At 38.3% G+C, this 19,930-nt stretch overlaps 1 protein-coding gene across 1 annotated transcript; it reads left to right on the plus strand.

The window, feature by feature from the left end:
- The first annotated feature begins 2,736 nt into the window (after positions 1-2,736).
- On the plus strand, positions 2,737-18,312 carry UBXN2B (UBX domain protein 2B). The gene is made up of 9 exons (XM_058022039.1): positions 2,737-2,862; positions 5,281-5,381; positions 6,845-6,916; positions 8,417-8,576; positions 10,056-10,133; positions 11,482-11,591; positions 12,061-12,198; positions 12,328-12,489; positions 14,629-18,312. Exons 1-9 carry the CDS (start codon positions 2,737-2,739, stop codon positions 14,789-14,791), a joined length of 1,110 nt encoding a protein of 369 aa, XP_057878022.1. The 3' UTR covers positions 14,792-18,312.
- Positions 18,313-19,930: the final 1,618 nt, after the last annotated feature.

Raw genomic sequence — 19,930 nt, forward strand, 5'->3', positions numbered from 1 at the left:
TTTTGGCAACAAAAAAAAAAAAAAAAAAAAAAAAAAAAAAAAAAAAAAAAAGAAAATTAATTTAAATACAAATGCTATGTCAGCATTTACTCATTTGCCTCTTGGGTAAAAGAGATACAAGTTCACTAATCAAGAAAATATTACAGTTCACTGGGACTTCAGAAGTGCATTTAACAGTTTTTGTCTTACTTATCTGCATTCTCCACACTCTGGCATGGAGAATTTTTCACTGTATGTATGTGTTTTTTATTTATTTTTTTTTATTTGTGTTTTTATGTTTGTTTCTGGACAGCACTGACACTGTAGTGAAATTTTGGGGAAAAAAAACCCTGACTACCAAAAAGAAGGTTGTAAATGCTGCTAGTTTTAGCCTCTAGGAGGAAAATATCTAGGATAGTTGAAGCATATTTTAGACATAAAGAAAAATACAGTATCAAATTTAATTAAAGAACTAGAGCTGCCAGGTAGTAATTAACTGTTTTAAATCTACAGCTGTGTGATAAAACATTGGTCACAAGAATAAAGTTATGCAAATTAAAATGGATGCTTGCGTTGCACAAATTTAAATTTACAGATATCTGTGACAATATAAATTCCACTGAGAAAATAATTATGTGCTGATCTGTATTCAGGTGATCTCCTGAAATGTTGTTGACAGCCTTAAGCAGAAGAGGCAATCACAGAGAAAGACAGACAAGAATAATGCCAATGTTTAGGGAGGATATGCCTGTCAAAATATGGAACACTGAATTATAAAAAACAGATTTTATAATAAAGTTACTTGGCTTTTAAAGTGATTACAGTTTAGACATCCTCTCTGCTAATTCAGTCTGCATCACCACAGAACATTTTGACTTAGACAGAAGCTGCACACCACATATCAACCCAAGGAGGGCTGAATGAAATAAAGTGACTAAAGCTTTGCACTTGGCATAGTCCTCACACGAATGCTTCAAGTACAGGAGTCAGCTGAGGGAAGATCTATTTCTATTCAGGTTCCATTTTTTCCTACATCAAGCAAAGAGGTCTTTGCAAGCATACGTCATCAGCATTTAAAGTTCTGAATGTGGGAGCTGCATGAAATGTATTTTATATGCAATGTTATATAAATATGTATACATAGCATATATCTTCTCAGTGGTGCCATTCTTCTTTGTCAAGGACACAATATAGTTCTGTAGGAAAAACCCAATCATTCATATCTACATACTCCATAAGAACAATATTGTCACCAGCGTAGAGACCAGTGTCACCAGTGTCACCATTCACCCTTGAGATGGATCTGGGTACCAGATCATATGCTTTTTCCTGTGCTGTTTGTGGGCTGGAACAGAATGTTCTGTCTGCATTCTCACTGAGAGTTTGGCTGACTATGAAGGCATGAAGGGCAGAGTTTAATAGTCCAGCTTAAACATTTCTATGAGATCCCAGCTCCATTTTCCACAATTACCAGTGTTTCTGGACTGTAATCCAGCATCAATAGGGTCTAGAGAGATTGATTAGAAAGCAGCAGGTGTTTGGGCTGCACAGCCCTAGAGAAAACTGAGGATGGTTGGCTGGCTACAGCTAAAGCTTTACAGTACTGCAATTCAGCCTTCCAGTCACAGTCAAGAGTTCTTCATCCTGTCTAGGCTGGAGTTAATTTTCCATAAATGCTGTGTTTTGGATTTGTGACTGAAAACCAGTGTTGGTAACACAATGGTGCTTTGACTATTGTTGAGCAGGGTTTACACACACCAAAGCTTCTGCTTCCCACCCTGCCCCATCAGTGAGCAGCCTGGAGGTACACAAGGAGTTTGGAAGGCACACAGATCAGCTGAACCCAAATGACTGCAGAGACATCCCATATAATATGGCATCACGCTAAATTTTAAGGAAAAGGAGCTGTTTCAAGGAAAATAGAAGACACTCCCAAGATGGAAGGTCTGCCTGGACAAGAGCCACCAGGAGTGAAGTCAGCAGAACTCAGCAGTAACTGGGGGAAGAGAAGGATCCAGAGGAGGGCCACAAAGCTGGTGGAGGGTCTGGAGCACAAGTCTTGTGAGGATTAGCTGAGGGACCTGGGGGTGTTTAGACTGAAGAAAAGAACTCTCAGGGATGACCTTATCACTCTGTACAACTCCCTGAAAGGAGGTTGTAGCCAGGTGGGAGTTGGCCACTTCTCCCCAGCAAAAGGATGAGACAGCATAGTGTTAAGCTGAGGCAGGGGAGGTTCAACTTGGACATTTCGAAGAATTTCTTCTCAGAAAGGGGGATAAGACATTGGAATGGGCTGCCCGGGGAGGTGGCAGAGGGCTGAATGTGACACCCAGTGCATTGTCTAGTTGACATGGGGTGTTTGGTGACAGGTTGGACAAGATGATTTCAGAGGTCTATTCCAGCCCATTTGGTTCTGTGATAGGTAATTCCGGCAGTGCGTGACTACAACCACCAACTCTTTGACCGAAATGGACCCCAGACTCAAATGGAGGGAAGAACAGCACCTGCAGACTAAGTAGCACGAGAAGCAAGACATACAACCAGCAAGCAGGGCTTTGTCGACGGATAGACAAGCTATGCAATTCGCCACGGACGGATGCTAAGGGCTTTGTTCGCTGAGGCGCATAAGCACGGTAAAGTTGTGACGATCCGGCCCCCGGCCCGCGGCGGGCCTGGCGCGGCCACTCCCGTTGCCATGGCGGCCGCCCCGGCGGCGCTGGCCCCGCCCCGCCCGGCCTTGGCCACCGCCTCCACAAGATGGCGGACGGCGGGGCAGCGCCCGCGCAGCCGGACGGGGATGTGCCCGCGGCTCCGGCCACCGGCGCCCGCAGGGACCGGCCGCCCCGGAGCAGCGGCCGCCCGCCCAGCGCCCGGGATTTGCAGGTGAGAGGGCGGAGGTGCCGCCCTGCTCCCGGGGCGGGGCGGGGTCGGGCCGGGCCGGGCGGAGCGCCGCGTTCCCTCGGGGCCGCCCCGGGCCTTCCCTCGGGTCGGCACTGAGGGCAGCGGGCGGTGTGCGGGACCCCCGCGGGGCTGCCCCGACGTGCCCTCTGCACCCTCTCGGCTCCGCTTCCTTCAGCTCCCACGCCCCTTTGGGGCTGGGGAGGGGAGGACGCCTCTAGAGCAGCACTAGGCCCTTTAGGAAACGGTGTGTGCTCAGTTCTAGGGCTCTCCCGACACTTCACTAGTTGGGTTTTCACTGTCCTTGAAGTTATTGAAGTGCCATTGCCTTTCCTGATTAATCGATAGGAATGTCTTGTCCCGTATGAAAATGTCAGTCCGTGCAGATGTGGTGTAAGGCTAAGGACAAGATCTTCTCCCAGGTGTAAGTGGGAAAAGTAGAGTGTGATCACAAATGTAATTCAACATCAGTACTTAAATTTACAAACCCTTTAGCAGTATTACAAACCTTTTTTTTTTTTTTTTTTTTTTTTTTGCATGTGATTTGACAGTTTATGAAGGTGCAAAATCTTTTAGCAAGAAATTGATTGGAAAACAGGTGAAACTTAGTAACTGAAACTGCCCGTGTTCTATTTAATTGCATGTAATTGACAAAGATGCGTATTTTTTTTTCTTGATTACTATTTGGAATTTTCACAGGTGTCTCTTAAGGTTAATTTTGCTGTAATCATAGGATGCTTTGAGTTGGAAAGGATCTTAAAGATCATACGGTTCCTATGGGCAGGGACACCTTTCACTAGACCGTGTTGCTCAGAGCTCCATCCAACCTGGCCTCCAGCACTCCCAGGGATGAGGCATCCACAACTTCTCTGGGAAATCTTTTCTGGTGCCTCACTACCCTCTGAGTAAAGACTTGCTTCTAATATCTACTCTAAATCTCTCCTCTTGTAGTTTAAAACCATTCTGCCTTCTATCACTATCTGCCCATGTAAATCGTCGCTCTCCCCTTTTTTTGTAAACCACCTCTAAGTACAAAAGGCCCCAGTGAGATCTCTCTGGAGCCTTCTCTGCTCCAGTGTTACTGTTGTGTTAATCTCTGGGGTTGCTATTTTGTTGCTACAACGTGTAACAGTAACAAATTCTGTGTTAATACTTCAGGTTCACAAGGTTGTAGTCAGCTGAAGCAGGCTGGCGTTTTGGCTAGATACTTATTGATAAAGTGTTAAACCCCACAGAAGTACCCTCCTGGGTCTGTACTTGATTTGTGGTGCCGCAATACGAGAGGGGGCATGAGGAAAGCGCAGAAACCTGGCTGTGAAACCCTTCCATGCTCTCTCACATCCCTCAACAGGGATAGTACAGGGTAGATGTCTATGACTTACCCATCAGCTTTACATATCTGAAAGGTATTTTCTTCTATCCTCAGATGGAATGGAGGCCTTCAGCAGATTTTTTTTGGGCTCACTTTTCGCAATTTAATTTTCTTAATGGACATAATTCCTCATGTTTACTTTTTCCTTCAGGAAATACCTCATAATATTATAAAAACAACAAAAAATAATATGGGATTAATACCCTGTGTTTGTAGCAGTGTGTTTTCAAGGACAGATGATGTTTCATTTTATTTTAATGTGTACCCCCTCTGCATAAAAATGTAATGAAATTGTAGCCTAGTACCTTTTCTGATGTATATGATAAAATATTAATGTCAGTCACATAGTGTGAGCAGAGTGGCTTGGGGACAAAACTAAAGATGATTTGACAAAGTAGAGTCTTATTCAGGACAAAAGAAAGGTTGCTGAAGTGACATTGCAGGTCCCTTACATCCATTTCTAAGAATGAGCTTGCCAGTGACGTGGCAGCATTTTGGGAATCTTTGGGAAAAAGTCGTTGGGGTTTGTGTAAGTTTTTGTGGTGTGATGCTTTGAATTCAAGCAAGCAAGGCTGAATTTGTTCTTCATCCCAGTACAAGCTTATTTGAATTATGTTCTTTACATTTCTATGTCAAATGTTTGTAAAAATTATTGTTTGCTTCTATCAGAGGGTTAGATTGCTGCTTTATTTCAATTTGTTACCAGTAATGAGCTGATGCTCAATATTTCTTTATGTATTTACTCTCATGACTGAATCTAATACAGATTTTATGTAGCTGGTGAAGCAGTGGAAACTAAAGGATAGCAGAGTGCAAGTTTGAAGTCATAAAGGCATTTAAGCATTGTGTGTTTTGTTTTTTTTTTTTTTTTTATAAAGCACAAGGGAAGTTGAATTTTAGTTGAGGTTCCTTGTGTTGATATTTCTACTTTTCTGGAGAGATGGATATTTCACATTATTTTTTGTCTTATTTCTATGCAATATGTAGTTCTTGAGTTACAGACTTACAAAAATGAGTTTTGTTTCCTCCAGCTGGCCTTGGCAGAATTATATGAAGATGAAGCTAAAAGACAGTCATTGTGCTCTGACAAGCCAACATCTACAAAGATCAGTAACCCAAAGGGATCACAGAGGTAAGATGTGGGGGTTTTTTCAGAAATGTGTGGATAAGTGTCTTATTAGCTCACAAAACTTTGTCATTCCTGCTTGATCCCTCCTAGTATTAAAAGCAATCTACAGTAATTCATAATCAAAAATTGTGAATCCCTGCAATAATTCATTGTCTGTCTTCTCAGAATGCTATTAAAATTTATTTAGGAGCCTTTTTACCAATTGGTATTCCAGGTATTCCAAAACACTTTAAACCCATTTCATGTGAGGTGCTATAACCAAAATGCTGTGTTGCTCATTTTTTACGCAGACATAATTTGGGAATTTGCTGTATCAGAAAATTGCTGCAGTTCTTTGTTTCTTCAAAATTCAGTAAACTAGCAGCTTGTGTGAAACTTGGCAAGTGAACTGCTTTCAGTGCTGTTTTTATGTCACTGCCTGATGAGGCAAATAGTGATTCTAAAAATTATTAGGATGTTCCTTTGGGGTGACAGAAATAAGGGCTTCTTAATGAATTTGTTAGGCAGGTGGAAGGAAAGATGCATATCTGTATTTCAGTCCAGCTTTTCCTAGAACACTACTGAGCTGCAGTGTTTGCAGTTCACATAACATTTGAAGATACAGAATAGTCTTGGATGTTTTTTATAAAATTATCTTGCTAGTTTTTAATTAATTCAAAAAATAATTTAAAGAAGATAAATATTTATAAAACTACTGACAGCCATAGCAGGTCTTGTATGTGGCTTGTTTTTGAATCACTGCTGCCAGTATGGATCTCAGTGTTAAAGGAGGTCAGGCAACAGAAAAAATCTTAGTCACCAGTTATGCTTCAAGTTCACTGCAAATGCAGAAATCTCTTCAGGAATAGAGACAGAATATGGGACACTTGGAAGTATAGGGGGTTTTGAGATTTTTTAGTTTATTTCGGTGAACCCACCTAAGCTGACTAACCAGCTACACAGGACTAAGTTTACAAACAAATAAAGCAAACAGCTCAATTTCCCAGTACATCTCATGAAGTTAAAACTCTCCACTCCCAAGCAAAGGAGAAGCTGCAGTACCATATCTCAAATACTTCAGTGTGACAGTTGGCAAATAGTTGTTGTTATAGAGGAAGTGATGAATTAGTAGACTTCAGGTTGCTCTCAGATGAGAGCAGTTCATTAATTGCATGGAAGCAGTGCTGCTCTTCTATGGTAGAAAAAAATAATTCAGTTGGAATTGACCTTTAGTGACCATCCAGTGCAACTGTTAATCCAAAATGACTCTGCCATGTGTGTAGCCTTTCCTCCTTGTCCACTCAGAAGCATTCATGGCTGTGTACTTCAGCAAAAGAAACCCAAAAACCAAGCAACCAAACAAAACCACCAAAACCAGAAAACACAACTCGATATTCTTAGTTTTTGAAAAAGAAGTTGTTTCAGAAGTTAGATATGAAGTTTATGTGCCAGTCATCTTCAAATGTTTTCTTTTATTCTCTTGGCAGTCTTAAACTGGATTCTCTTAAAAGGTTGAGAAAACCGGAGAGAAGCATGAGCGATGACAAAGAAAACCAAAGGTATTTTTAAAACAAAACAAAACAATTTAACAATTGTGAAAGTAATTGGGGTTTGTGTCACATTCACACTTTGCTCCCTCATGTTCTTTCAAAATGCATGTGAGCTAGGTCCGCCCTGCAAAGAGCTAGGGGACTTACTAGAGTGTTAGTTGTACATTGTTGTTGTAAAATTACATTTAGCAGAATGTGACTGGAGTGATGTAGGACCTGTAGATACCTTAACCTGTATGGTCATAAAGGTTGTAACTTACACTTGTGCTCAAAAACTTTTTTGTTATTCTGAATATCCTTACTTGTTCTGTGTATCTATTGCTCAAATATTTGAGTACTTCCTTTCTTTCTTGAATACAAATTCTGATAAGAATTCCTGTTTCACATCCTGACCGCTATCATTCTTTTAAATCTAATAATTAAAGATTTTCCATATAAATGGTGGTTGGGGGAATAAACACAGATTTATGTACAAAGGAGACATGTCACTCAGGGATTGACAATTATGTGGCATTATAAAAACAGTATGATTGTACAGTAACCTCATACCCAATACTCTCTTCTGATAATTGTAAAATATGATGGAATCAACACATTGTGAAGGCATTGGTCTGAGAAACAGTTTCACATGGATTGACTTGCCTTCCCCCAAATGGTTAAATGTAAAAGTTGAGGAAAGTGGAAAGCAGTTATTAGTTATTAATGCTTCTTGTAATCAAAGGCAAAACAATCAGGTTTGCTAGATTTTCATTTATTTACAGATTTTTTTTACAGCATCTATTCCAATGGTATTTAGAGATTGTAGTGCCTTTCTCTAGATAATTCTTGAGGAATATCTTGATCTTCATCATCAAACAGATACAGTTTTGAACAGAACTATTTGTAGTTTAGCATTTTGTCTTCAAGAGCTAGTTATGGTGCTGTGAAGGAAAAAACCCCACAAAGTAGCTTTCACAACATTTTCTGCACGTTTTAAAAAGCCTTGGAAGTTAATAATATTTGTTTTAAAATTTCTATTTCTGATACTGTTGAGAATGAATGTATGCCACATCTTTGAATTAAAAAATTAAATTGTGGCACTGTTCAGGTTTTCCAACAGTTTCATACTTGTTTTGCTAAGGTGGTGTTAGCTCTGAGTTTATATTCTGTCCAATCCAGGCACAGTCCCATGCACAGGACACCCCTGAGGAAATCAGTCTTTCTGGGAGTAGGTGACAGCCATATAAGAGGTCCAGCTCCATCAGGACTGTGTTCACTTAAAACTTATGGCCTTGGCCTCTGATCTTTGGGATGTGTTCTAGAAGGCACCTTGGTTCTTTGTTAGTCAAATGTGTTTAGTATAGTCCTGCTTGGATTATTGAGAAGTTTGGAACCAAGTGAAGCATTTATTAGAATGAAAAGGATTTGTGCCAAATTTGCCTCTGTTAATTTTTTTTTTCTTTTGATGGAAAGAGAAAAATTGTGCTTTTATTTAAGGCATTGTTGCTTATTTGCATTACCATTCTAAAGATTTTATTCAGGTGACTCAGAATATAGAGGATTACAGATATCTGGGGCTTCTACAAACCCAAGTAAAATTGTTGCTGAGCTCTTCAAGGAAGCAAAAGAACATGGGGCTGTCCCATTAGATGAAGCCTCGAGAGCATCTGGTGATTTCAGTAAAGCCAAGGTAAAAGTTAAGAAATGTGTTGATCTCTCTTTACATTTGTGTTTCTGAAATTCATCAAACCACAGGAGAGCAAGTGCCTCTTTCTGTGATTTATAAATAGCAGATTTGCTCAAAACAGTTTTATATTGTCTGTTTTCAAACAGCTTGCTCTAGAAAATGAAGGACATCACAATTTCAGAGGGAATCATTAGAAATCATCATGAACTGGAATTATATATGCTTTCTTTTTAATTACAATTGATTAAATAAGAAACCAGACTAAATTTGCATCCCAAATCTTACCTATAGAATTGCTCCTAGAGTTGTGGTCACCAGTTCAGTGTCCAGAAGCAGACTGGTGACAAGGTATCCATAGAGGGACCAGTGCTGTTCAATATCTTCATCAGTAACACAGACAGTGAGATCAACTGCACCCTCAGCAAATCTGCAGGTGACACCAGGCTGAGTGTTGCAGCTGACGTGCCTGCGGGCTTGGGTGCCATCCAGAGGAATCTGAACAAGCTTAAGAAATGGACTCATGGGAACCTCATGAGGTCAGCAATGCCAGATGGAGCATTCTGCATCTGCATCAGGGCAACCCCCAGTATCAGCACAGGCTGGAGCTTGAAAGGATCAAGAGCAATTCTGGGGAAGGACATGGGGTAGTGGTGGATGAAAAGTTGGACACGACCCAACAATGGCACTCACAGCCCAGAAAGCCAGACATGTCCTGGGCTGCATCACAAGAAGCATGGGCACCAGGGTGAGGAAGAGAATGCTGCCCCTCTACCCCACTCTGGTGGGAGCACACCTGGAGTGATTCATCCAGTTCTGGGGTCCACAGCACAGGAAGGACATGAACCTGTTAGAGTAGTCTAGAGGAAAGCTATGAAAATAATCAGAGGAATGGAGCATCTCCCCTGTGAGGAAAGGCTGAGAGAGTTGGGATTGTTCAGCCTGGAAAAGACAAGGGTCTGGGAAGACCTCATTGCAGACTTCTAATACTTAAAGGCAGCCTATAAGAAAGATGGGGATAGACTTTTTAGCAGGCCCTAAAGTAGGACAAGGGGTAAAGGTTTTAAACTAAAATAGGGTAGATTCACACTAGGTATAAGAGAGGCATTTTTTACAATAAGTGTCTTAAGACACTGGAACAGATGCTCAGGGAGGTAGTGCATGCTCCGTTCCTGGAAACATTCAAGTTTGTGACCTTTAAAGGTCTCTTCCAACCTGAAGTATTCTATGTTTGAAAAAGTGTACGGAACAGAAGCTGAAATGTGTTACAATGCTTTCTTAGTCTGACTGTGGCTGCTAGATATAATTTTCCACTTAGAAAATACGTGGTAGAACAGTACTTGTTTTTTTATCTCAGAAGCAAGCTTGTGGATGGCTTTTTATTCTCTCTCTTTTTTTTTTTTTTTTTTTTTTTGGACCTAGGTAAGAATTTTGATAAACTGTTTTAGATAATTATTTTATAAGCTTTTCTTTTTATTTTTTTAGTCATTTTCTGGTGGTGGATACCGATTGGGTGACTCATCACAAAAGCACTCTGAATACATATATGGAGAAAATCAGGATGTAAGTAAAATTCATAGCAGAAAACAGAACCTCCAACAGAGGCCTGCTTAATCATGTGTACAGCTTGAAATGCCAGTATTATTGTAACTATGTTTATGAGGTGAAAATAAAATCTAAGTATTAGCTACATGTTCAGTAGAAATTGTTGAAGTTTCTGAAGAGATGTTTGTTGGATACCCCTAAGGCCTCCATTATGGAGCTGTCAGATGTAAATTTGTTTAAAATTCTTAGCACACCTCATTTTCAGTGTTGTCCTTTCCAGGTGTTGTCCTTGATTCTCTTAGCTGTGCTAACATTTTAATGCTTTTAGGAATTGATTCTTATTGTGGCTTGCAAAGAAGCCCATTTCAAACTGGAGGGCATGGATGGTGTTCTAGGGAAGGGGAAGCAACAGGCTTGAGGCCTTTCTTTCCTATCACTTAAAAAGCAGAATGTGAAGGAGAGGATGAAGAGAAAAGAAGTTCTCTGCACTTAGCTATTTTTGTGAATGGCTAAAGCAAATTTTCAGCTTGTCTAGAAACAGCTACTAAGGCCAGAGGATGTGGTCCTGGCTAGGGGGTGCTGTTGTGCCACACAAGGAGCCTTCTGGTCTCCAGCAATCCTTCTACTCCAAGTAACAGCCAGCTGTACCCAGCCAGAATCTTTTTGGAGTGGGCTTTCCATAAGTGGAAGCATAAATAGCTTTCTAAGGGTAGGCCAGTGATACTGGCTGGGGAAGCCTAGTTTTGCTGGATGGCAAAGCACTTAGAAAGAAGAGAGGATGCAGGTTTTGAAGCTGGAAAGCCCTGGCTGGACCTTTCATGTAGGATGTAGAGAAATCAGAAGGGACCAAAGGGAGCTGGTGTCCACGATTCTTAGCTTTTGAGCTGAATGGAGCTACTTTCAGCTTTGTTGGAACTCAGCATGTAATAATCTGAGGAAAGTGTAGGTTTTGCTGTAACTGATGTATCAGCAGTAATTTGTAATTTTATGGGTTTATTTCTTAATTTCTCTGTAAAAATGTTTACTACTTTTGGAAATAATTAGAACACTATGAAGATCACTACACCCTCACTGTATCATACTTTATGTCATGGATAGCAGATTAAGAGATTCTTTTTGCCAAAATACGAGAGTGGTCTAGAAGAAGATGGTAGTCTATAATAACTATTGGGATTTTAAAAAAATAATCTAACAATGACAGTTATAGTGCAAGGTATTGTTCTTATTTTTTCATTTGCCTTCTTGTTGGCGGTGTTGTACAAAATCTGTTTAGTGTACATCAAAATTTCTATAACTAGTCTGTACAAAATTGTGCTGCCCTCTTTGTCTTTCTTCACTTTTTTTTTTAACTTGTTTTACTTCATAGGTTCAAATTTTGCTGAAACTGTGGAGGAATGGATTCAGTTTAGATGATGGCGAGTTGAGATCCTATTCAGATCCAACAAATGCTCAATTTCTTGAGTCGGTTAAAAGAGGGTAAGTTAAAATGACAACTTTTTTGAGGTATGTCTTTGAAGTGAAGTGAACAAAAATCCTTTCTCCACACACTTATCAAAAGCTCCAGATTTCTTCTTTGCCTGAACCCATAAAATGTGATCTGTATTTGCCACCAGATGCATGAGGCACTTAAAAATTTGCAATACTTTGGTTCTTTTGGTGGGTTAACTCTGAATGATACTTGCTACAACAGCTTTTATGTTCACAATTTTTTCCTAGCTCATTCTATGATTCAGGTGTCAGTATATTCTAGGTTTGGACTGTTAGTTCACTGATTTTTTTTTCTTCTTTTATGGTGAAATCAATTCATAAACCAATTGAATGTGACTTTGAAAGTATACATAATCTTAGTATTGACTCATACTGTGTGTGTACTTTTTGGTTGATTTCACAGTTCAGAATGTAATTGAAAGTCTAATTATTGTAATGTATTATTTTTGTAATTCAGAGAAATTCCTTTGGAACTGCAGCGACTTGTTCATGGTGGCCAGGTAAATTTGGATATGGAAGATCACCAAGAACAGGAATATGTGAAGCCCAGACTACGATTCAAAGCTTTCAGTGGCGAAGGGCAGAAGCTTGGAAGGTGAAAAAAGCTAGATCTGTTCAGTGCTCTGTATTCATACGCTGTTTCATTCATGTGACTGAAAATTTCAGACTACTTTGTCATGATTCCATTAGTAACATCTGCTTTGGTTTTCTTCCAATCCTATAGCCTTACACCTGAAATAGTCAGCACACCTTCTTCCCCAGAGGAGGAGGAGAAATCCATTCTTAATGCACCTGTTCTGATTGATGATTCCATGCCAGCAACTAAAATTCAAATTAGATTAGCAGATGGAAGCCGGTTAATACAAAGATTTAATCAAACACACAGGTAAATTGATTCTGAATCAATGCAGGTAACAGTAACTATTTCAATAAGTTTGTGTTTTGTTGTTAAATGAGTCTCAGCAAGACATCAAAAAGGGGAAAATACTAGTCTTGCTGAAATGTATAATTCTGTGTCACTTTCATTACATGGATGTATGATAAACTGACTGTCAAAAATTCTGTACTTGGAAACACAATACATTTGATAACTGCAACTTCTGTTCAAACTTTTATAACCAATGATGTCCTTTGTTTTTTTAGGACATAGTACAAGCTATAATTGTTCCCAGGACAACTGAAATCTGTGTAGCCCCACTATGTAGTCATCCCAGCCCTGGGCCCTCCTTGGGAGGACTAGGTGGATGAGTTGGGAAACACTGTGAAAGCACTTTATTGCAACGTGTGGAGTATAGTCTTAATTGGAATATAGTCCACACTATGGGCAGAGAAATCCTGTGGCCCATAATCAAGAATTCCAGCTTTCTACCTTGTTATACTTAAGGTTGTGACAAACATGACATGGGCTGTAAGGGTAGACTGCAGCTCATATGCAGGAGGATATATAGACACTTCATACTCATTTGCAATTCCAGCGTGGGGGTAGGACATAATACTGAGAGGTAACTTCTGTTTTGGATGGTTATCTCCTAAGAATTGGCAGTGTGTGAACTTGATGGAGGTTTTAGGTTTGTTAGTAGCTTTGCTGATTAGAGCTTGGCACTGGTTTTATTGATGTTGGGGCAGTGCCACAAACAGTGTTGGCCAACCCCATGAGGTTATGTTAGTGCAAGGTTCTGCAAAGCTCTGCTCTCCACTGCTGAGAGATCTTTGGGCAGAGGACAGAGATTTGGGCAGCAGTTCCACCCATGCTTTAGCACTGTTAAAGCCAGCCTTAATTTGAAATCTGCACAGTTGTGTTAGAACATGGCTACAGCTTGAATCCTGACTTGGAGGTGGTGTTAGCATGGACCCATTTCCATGTTAATATTGTTACATGGAGAGCTCATGTGTTTCCTTTTTTCCTTCAGGCTCAGAACAAGGACAAAGTGTAGTTTTTCTACCTGACAGTATACACAGACAACAGTGAGGATATTTTAGCTGAGATACCAGTAGGGGGGAAGATACAGCAGTACTTTTTTGATAGTTTAGACCTGATAATATATGCTGAGAGTGCAGGCCCAGATCCTTTCTTCACAGCATCTGCTGAGAAGTGACTGAGACAAACCATGGGGCTTATTGGGAGCCTCTGTAGCTGAGTTGTGTGTTCTTCTCTTTGCATGGAAGGGTAGAAGTGGTAAACTTGCCAGTAACATCTGTAACAACCTAGATTGTGTTGACAGGAACTTGTTTAATTATTATTAACTTTTTCTTGACTGTGAATCTTTATGGTTATCTTCAGCAGCTGATTTTGATCATAAAGGCCTTGTGTCAAAGGCCTTGAAGACTGATAGAAAGCAGAAATCACTACTTATTTGGTTACAGTAAACTTGCCAATTTATTAATTACAAAAGATCCTCACAGATTTATTCTCAGCTTAATGTCTTAATAGAAAACCCTCAAATGTCAGGATTTTATCTCTAAAATACTATTTTTTATCCATGTCTTAAAAAATTAAATTCTTCTTGTTATACTGTTTATGTGACTGTTTTATTAACTATTGTTCAGAAGTTCACTACCAAGTGAAAATAGGGGAAAACTCTTGCTATTGAAGTGCATTAATGATTCCTGTCTGCTTCCTCTTCACTGTGACTATATATTTTAAGATTCTTTCTTCTTTCTAACAACTTCACTTTTTTGGAATATACCTATTAATAATGAAACTTTTGACAGTGGTGTTGAGATTACTTGATTTCCTGTGTTTGGTATCAGTTTGCAATATACTTCCATGTTAAATTTTTTTTTTTTCTGCTATTTGAGGAAACAAGCAACATTCACTATCATTTTTCTGGGGACTTTTTTATGTAAGAACCAAAAAATTGTGAGCTATAATCATTACATCTGGATCAGAGAGAAATATGAAATCTAGAACTTACCTAGTGGTTTAGTCTGCTTAATGGTTTTGTGTTCTCTGATCATGTTAATGTTCAGAGATGCATGTCAGATGGAATCATACAGAGGTTTCATGTCCATCTCCTTTTCACAGGATTAAGCATATTCGAGATTTCATTATCCAGTCCCGTCCAGCTTTTGCAACAACGGATTTTGTTCTTGTGACTACCTTTCCAAATAAAGAGCTAACAGATGAAAGCCTGACACTACAAGAAGCAGATATACTTAACACTGTGATTCTTCAGCAATTAAAGTGATCTTGTGATTGTTTTACAACATAGGGACCCTGCTGTACTGTCATACAATATGTTTCCAACAGATGAAAGAAAGGAGATATCAGTGTCTTTTTATTTCCTCTTTTCCAGGGATCATATTTTTGGATTTCATGTCTTCCAGCTATAACATATCTAACTTTTTTATTTTAATTTCTCAATATTATTCAGGTTATTTTCAGTCTTAAAAATAAGGTTCTGTATGTTAATATGTTTCAAACCACGTCTTATACTAAATGTGAAATGAGATAGGACTTTGTGACTCAGTTTTTTGAGGGGGGTGGGGAAAGGAGCATTTTTCTGAAGGGGACTGTATCTTTCATAGAGTTGGTAAGATTTGCACTATGGAAATGTTCTATGCTGCATTGACAAACAGCCATTTGAAAACTTAGACTGTAGGTTATGTTTACCTTGAAAATTGTATTAATATTAAGGTGTTCTTTTTAATAGGTTTACAGATAATTAATGCCCTAATATAATTTTGTATGTTCTATTTGTAGTGTTTCATGGTGTAGTATAATATTTATATTATAGTTTTTATGTAATTTTCCTTGTATTGTTGCTCATATGAGTGAATCAGTTCAGGAGATGCAAACCTCAGCTGTTGCAGACTATAATAGAATGTTCTGAATTGTATTCTAGTTGTGCTACTTGTGACAAAAATAAATATGAATATTTTTCTTCTTAGTTAGAGAAATGTGAGAGACCACTGTCATCTGGGAAATTATGTGATTTACAGGAGGCCTCTGGTCATTACGAATCTGAGTGTGCAGTTGGACCCTGTGCAACAGCATGACTCCTTACACAAACAGTTACTTAACCCCAAACAAAAATACATTGAGGTGCACAAACACAGAACTGGTCTACTTTTGTGCATGCAAGTGACAGCATAAACGTGTTAATTGGTCACATATTTTTGACCTGAATTTCAGTTGTTTATATTTGGAATTTTGGCCAAAGGTATTTTGTAGTATTCACTGGGGATTTGGTTGTACAGCTTTCACTGTGCTTGTTTGGAAGCTGTATAATTAAACCCCTTCATCTTTGAAATTACATATTTTATAAAAAAACCTGCCCCAACACTGCACTAAGCAGACAGGAGTCTTATGTTGGGGGAACTGGCTGCTGTGCTTTAGTAGTATGCAGTTTTTTAGTATTTTTGGATTTATATCAGATGAGTGGATCACACTCTGAAGGAGTATAGGTGGGCTGTATCTCTTGTACCAATATGTGTTGAAAATTGCTGTTTTCCATGTTTATTTTGTTCTGAAAATATCAATACTTGTTTATTTATGTTAAGGTTATAATTGCTTAGTATATTCTTACATTTTTACCTCAAAGTAGATATTTGAGTAGATTTTAAACATGCAGTTGTATTTAAAGTATTTTGTTTTGCAGTCTGAATATCTGCATGATTTTAATAATAATTAATTTCATGTGCTAAATAATTAAAACTTTATGTTTAAGATCGCAGACAAGGTTTCTTGTGTTATTCCAGATTTATGTTGTGATAGAGTGGTAATTGTGTTGTCTGCCAAATATTTAAGCCTAAACATAAAGGAATTGTCATGTACTGTGCAGGTGTTTTATATCCAATATGCAAACAATTCTCTATGTAAATGCGAGGCCAAAGTTTGTGATATCAATTTGGGCAGTCTGTGGTTTGGGCATATTTTGATTCAGGATACAGCTAAAGTTACATGGCTTATTGCTTCTGAAGACCATTATTGATTAAGCAGTGATGTATGAAGAAAAGGGGTTAACTAAATTGTTTTTTGCCTCTTATGCCAAAACCTACAAGTACATATTATCACAGTCTCTTTGTTTCAAATACCTGTTGAATTTTAGTGTTTAATGGCAGCTGAGAGTAACTGGAGGTCCCAGAAGTTAACAATATTTTGTCTAGCACTAAGAAAATGTATCAATGCTTATGTTTAAATATTTCATGCTTCTCAGTACTTAAAAGCCTATGGAATCTTCCACCTCATAATTTTATGTCATAACTTTTATTATATAAATTGTCACTTATAGCTAACATCTTGGCATTTTTGGCACAAAAATGTTCTTTGAGTGCAGACCTATGTGGATATGCAGTTAAGATGGCTACAAGGGAGAAAGAGCTTGGTAGAGGATGATGATCTTTCTCTCACAGTAAGGCTGCTATGTTTAGGAGTAACATTTAGTTTCCCTTAAATAGAGCTAATAATCCTGTTGCTTGCTCTTGTAGGCAGCCTATGAAAGGCTCAGGCTTCACCTCTGCTTGGCTTTCCTAGAAATCCTTTATCACACAAGAGCCAAATAATCAAAACCTGAATGTTTTCCTTAAAGAAAACTCCTCAGTAATAATTGATTTTGGATAAACACAGCCTTGTTAGTCTTTGGGTTTTGGTTTTTTCCTCAGCAGTCCACTGAGATGTTTGCAAGCATTCTGCTTTAATTAAACTACTGGACACACTTGTATAATTAGCATATATTAGCAGTTATCTCATGCTGTTCTTGCTCTTTGGTGAAAATCTGTCCAATGTTAAATGAAGCAAGGAAGAGCACACAAGTACTCTGAGGAGCTATTTGCTAGCTCCCTGCTTAGTTGCTTGCACTAAGTTACAGGTCCCATGGTCCTTAAATTGTCTTATGCTGTGCAGGGAGAAGAGACAGAGATGCATCTCCCCCTTGCCCATGCTGCTTAAAGCTGGCAGGCCTCAGCATAGGCATGTGCTGCTCTGGGCAGGTGAGACAGCAGCAAGAGGTGGGGGAAATGCTGAATCAATGGCCTGCCAAAAGCATGTCTGGTGTTTTTGTAGGATGGGTATAATTGCAATGGGTCCTGAAAACAATGAAAGCGGGGCTGCTTCTATTTATCCTGGAAAGCACTGGCCCTGGAATGGGGTTAGATGAAAACAGTGCAGCAGAACCATCTACACCTATTTGAGGTTTACAGAATTGGCTTTGTGACTGGGAGGTGATTTTAATCCCTGTGTTTGTAATTAGTGAATTTGATCAAATTTGAGTTTATGATGCTGGTTATGCTTCTTAACGACCTCTCTTTTGAGAGAGCATTTCCATTGAGTCTTTGGTCCTAAGTTAAATTTCTTATCTTAAAAAAACTCTAAACAGGTAACTTACAAGGAGGAAAACAGGGATGAGGTGATTTAAAGTGGGCAGTTACTTCACAGGGAGGAAAGCATAACACTAATTAGAAGCTTGTACAATTCAGGTATTCTCAAAGGGAAATTCAAAAACAGTTTTCAATAGCTGAACTACTGGAATGAAGCAGCCTTAAAAATCAACTTTCTTTTTTGTTGTCTTTTTTTTTTGTTTGTTTTGTTTGTTTAAATTTTATTGTTACGCTGGCTTTCTGTAAGATTTGTTTTAATTATACCAAATTTATTTAGGTTGGTACTGATGTAAAATAAAGTAAAAAAAGATGGCTTCATTTTTGAAAAGCAACTTGCTTTGCCTTTGTCTAGTCATAATTAATAAATTCTGATGTATGTTTCATATTCAAAGGGCTGGAGATGTTATGTATATCACTGTATGAATTCAAAATTTCCTTTACAAACCTTCCAAAAAAGTCTGCTGAATATCAAAGAACTCAGATACTAGAACTCAACTTCTTACACTTCTTAGTTTTAATTCTCCTTTAGTACTGGTCTTGTTCTGCCCATAATATAAGAGCTCCCTGGCAGCATATCTGAACGTTAAAGCAAAGAAACTATGTTTAAAAACTTTTTCATCTAAAACTGAGAAATGAGGAGAGTTCTGTTCACTGGGAGCTGTCTGCTGTGGAGTTAAATATGTGATCTACAAGTTATGTGGTTTGGCTCTTTTTCAGGGATATGGGAAGGTAGATTTGTTATTCCACACTGCATTAAGATAAATCAAGAGAGAAATTCTTAACTGTATTAAAATTAAATTTTTAAAATTTCTTCAGAGAATTATTCTGGAAGAGCTACTATTTTGCATTTATAAACCTTTTCCAGTCCAAATTAATTTGGTGAGCTCTTAGACTATTTAAATAATAACAAGCAAGAATTCACAAATGGGAATAAGCATGAGTAATTTTTCTAATCTGATGTTTCTAGCTGAAGTTTGAATAGAAGGGACTGTTTATGCAGGGCCAAGATATTGGTATTTGTTTTGTAGAATTTGTAGTGTCTTACTAGGTGCTGATATAAGAATTTTGATTGTCTATTCTAGAAAAAGAAAAATCAAAACCGTTTATAGTGTTTGCTAACTCTAACCTTAATGCTACCAAGTAACTGCACTTTAAGGACAAAGTAAATTTTATGATTTCCAAATTAAATTTTCATTTTTGTGAACTTTTTTATGACAATAGCTTTCTACAGTGTTTTGCACCAATGGAAACCTCAGAACTTCAGTGCTTACCTTGTGTAAGCCACTGACAAATTTCCATTTCAGTGCAAAGAATTAATTTCTGTTTATCTTATAACAGTTCCTAATCAAATTACACTAAGTCATCATTAATCAAATGTTCACAATGTAAATTTCCTTACAGGCTCTCATGACAATTTAGTCAATTTTAAACTAGATTTTGCCAACCAATACCTCAGCCTGAATGTGAAAGTGTATGTACTAGTTTTTTTGTAAGTTTGCAGTTAATAGAGAAAAACATAGATAACATGTTTACTTCTATTTGCATTCGAAGTCTTCTTTACTTAGCAAACTGATTCTTGATACAAGAAACTGAGAAATTTTCAATGGAGAAGACTGTCTCTGAATGCAGAAAAATGCTACCAATCTTTGTCCATGAGTGAGTATCTCAATACATGTCAATAGTAATTTCCACTGATTTATTTATCACTTTTTTAGTATTGGTTCTCTTGTTTTGATACTGTTTTCCCATGTATTCTTTCACCTCTTTTAAATATAAAATTATATTCTGCATATTGTTATTAATGCGGGACTTCTTCCTATAGCCCTCAAATCCTGTCATCTAAAAGGAATCATTGAAAGCAGAGGAGGGAGCATATGTGGATATAGGCAAATGGTTGTATCAAAAAGTTTTTTATTAAATTATTTGCTCCTGCTCTTATAGTCTAGTAATTTGTTTCATTTTCTAAGGCCAATTCGTGAAAGCTGTATTTCATGGAAAGAGACACCGAC

This window comes from Melospiza georgiana, chromosome 1 (genome assembly GCF_028018845.1).
Source record: "Melospiza georgiana isolate bMelGeo1 chromosome 1, bMelGeo1.pri, whole genome shotgun sequence".
Classification (NCBI taxonomy): domain Eukaryota; kingdom Metazoa; phylum Chordata; class Aves; order Passeriformes; family Passerellidae; genus Melospiza; species Melospiza georgiana.

Bases quoted from the DNA above. Each gene is read 5' to 3' on its own strand.
- UBXN2B (XM_058022039.1), top strand. From the start codon at position 2,737: ATGGCGGACGGCGGGGCAGCGCCCGCGCAGCCGGACGGGGATGTGCCC. The intron at 5,382-6,844 runs GTAAGATGTGGG...TTCTCTTGGCAG, and splicing joins AACCCAAAGGGATCACAGAG to TCTTAAACTGGATTCTCTTA. The intron at 8,577-10,055 runs GTAAAAGTTAAG...TTATTTTTTTAG, and splicing joins GTGATTTCAGTAAAGCCAAG to TCATTTTCTGGTGGTGGATA.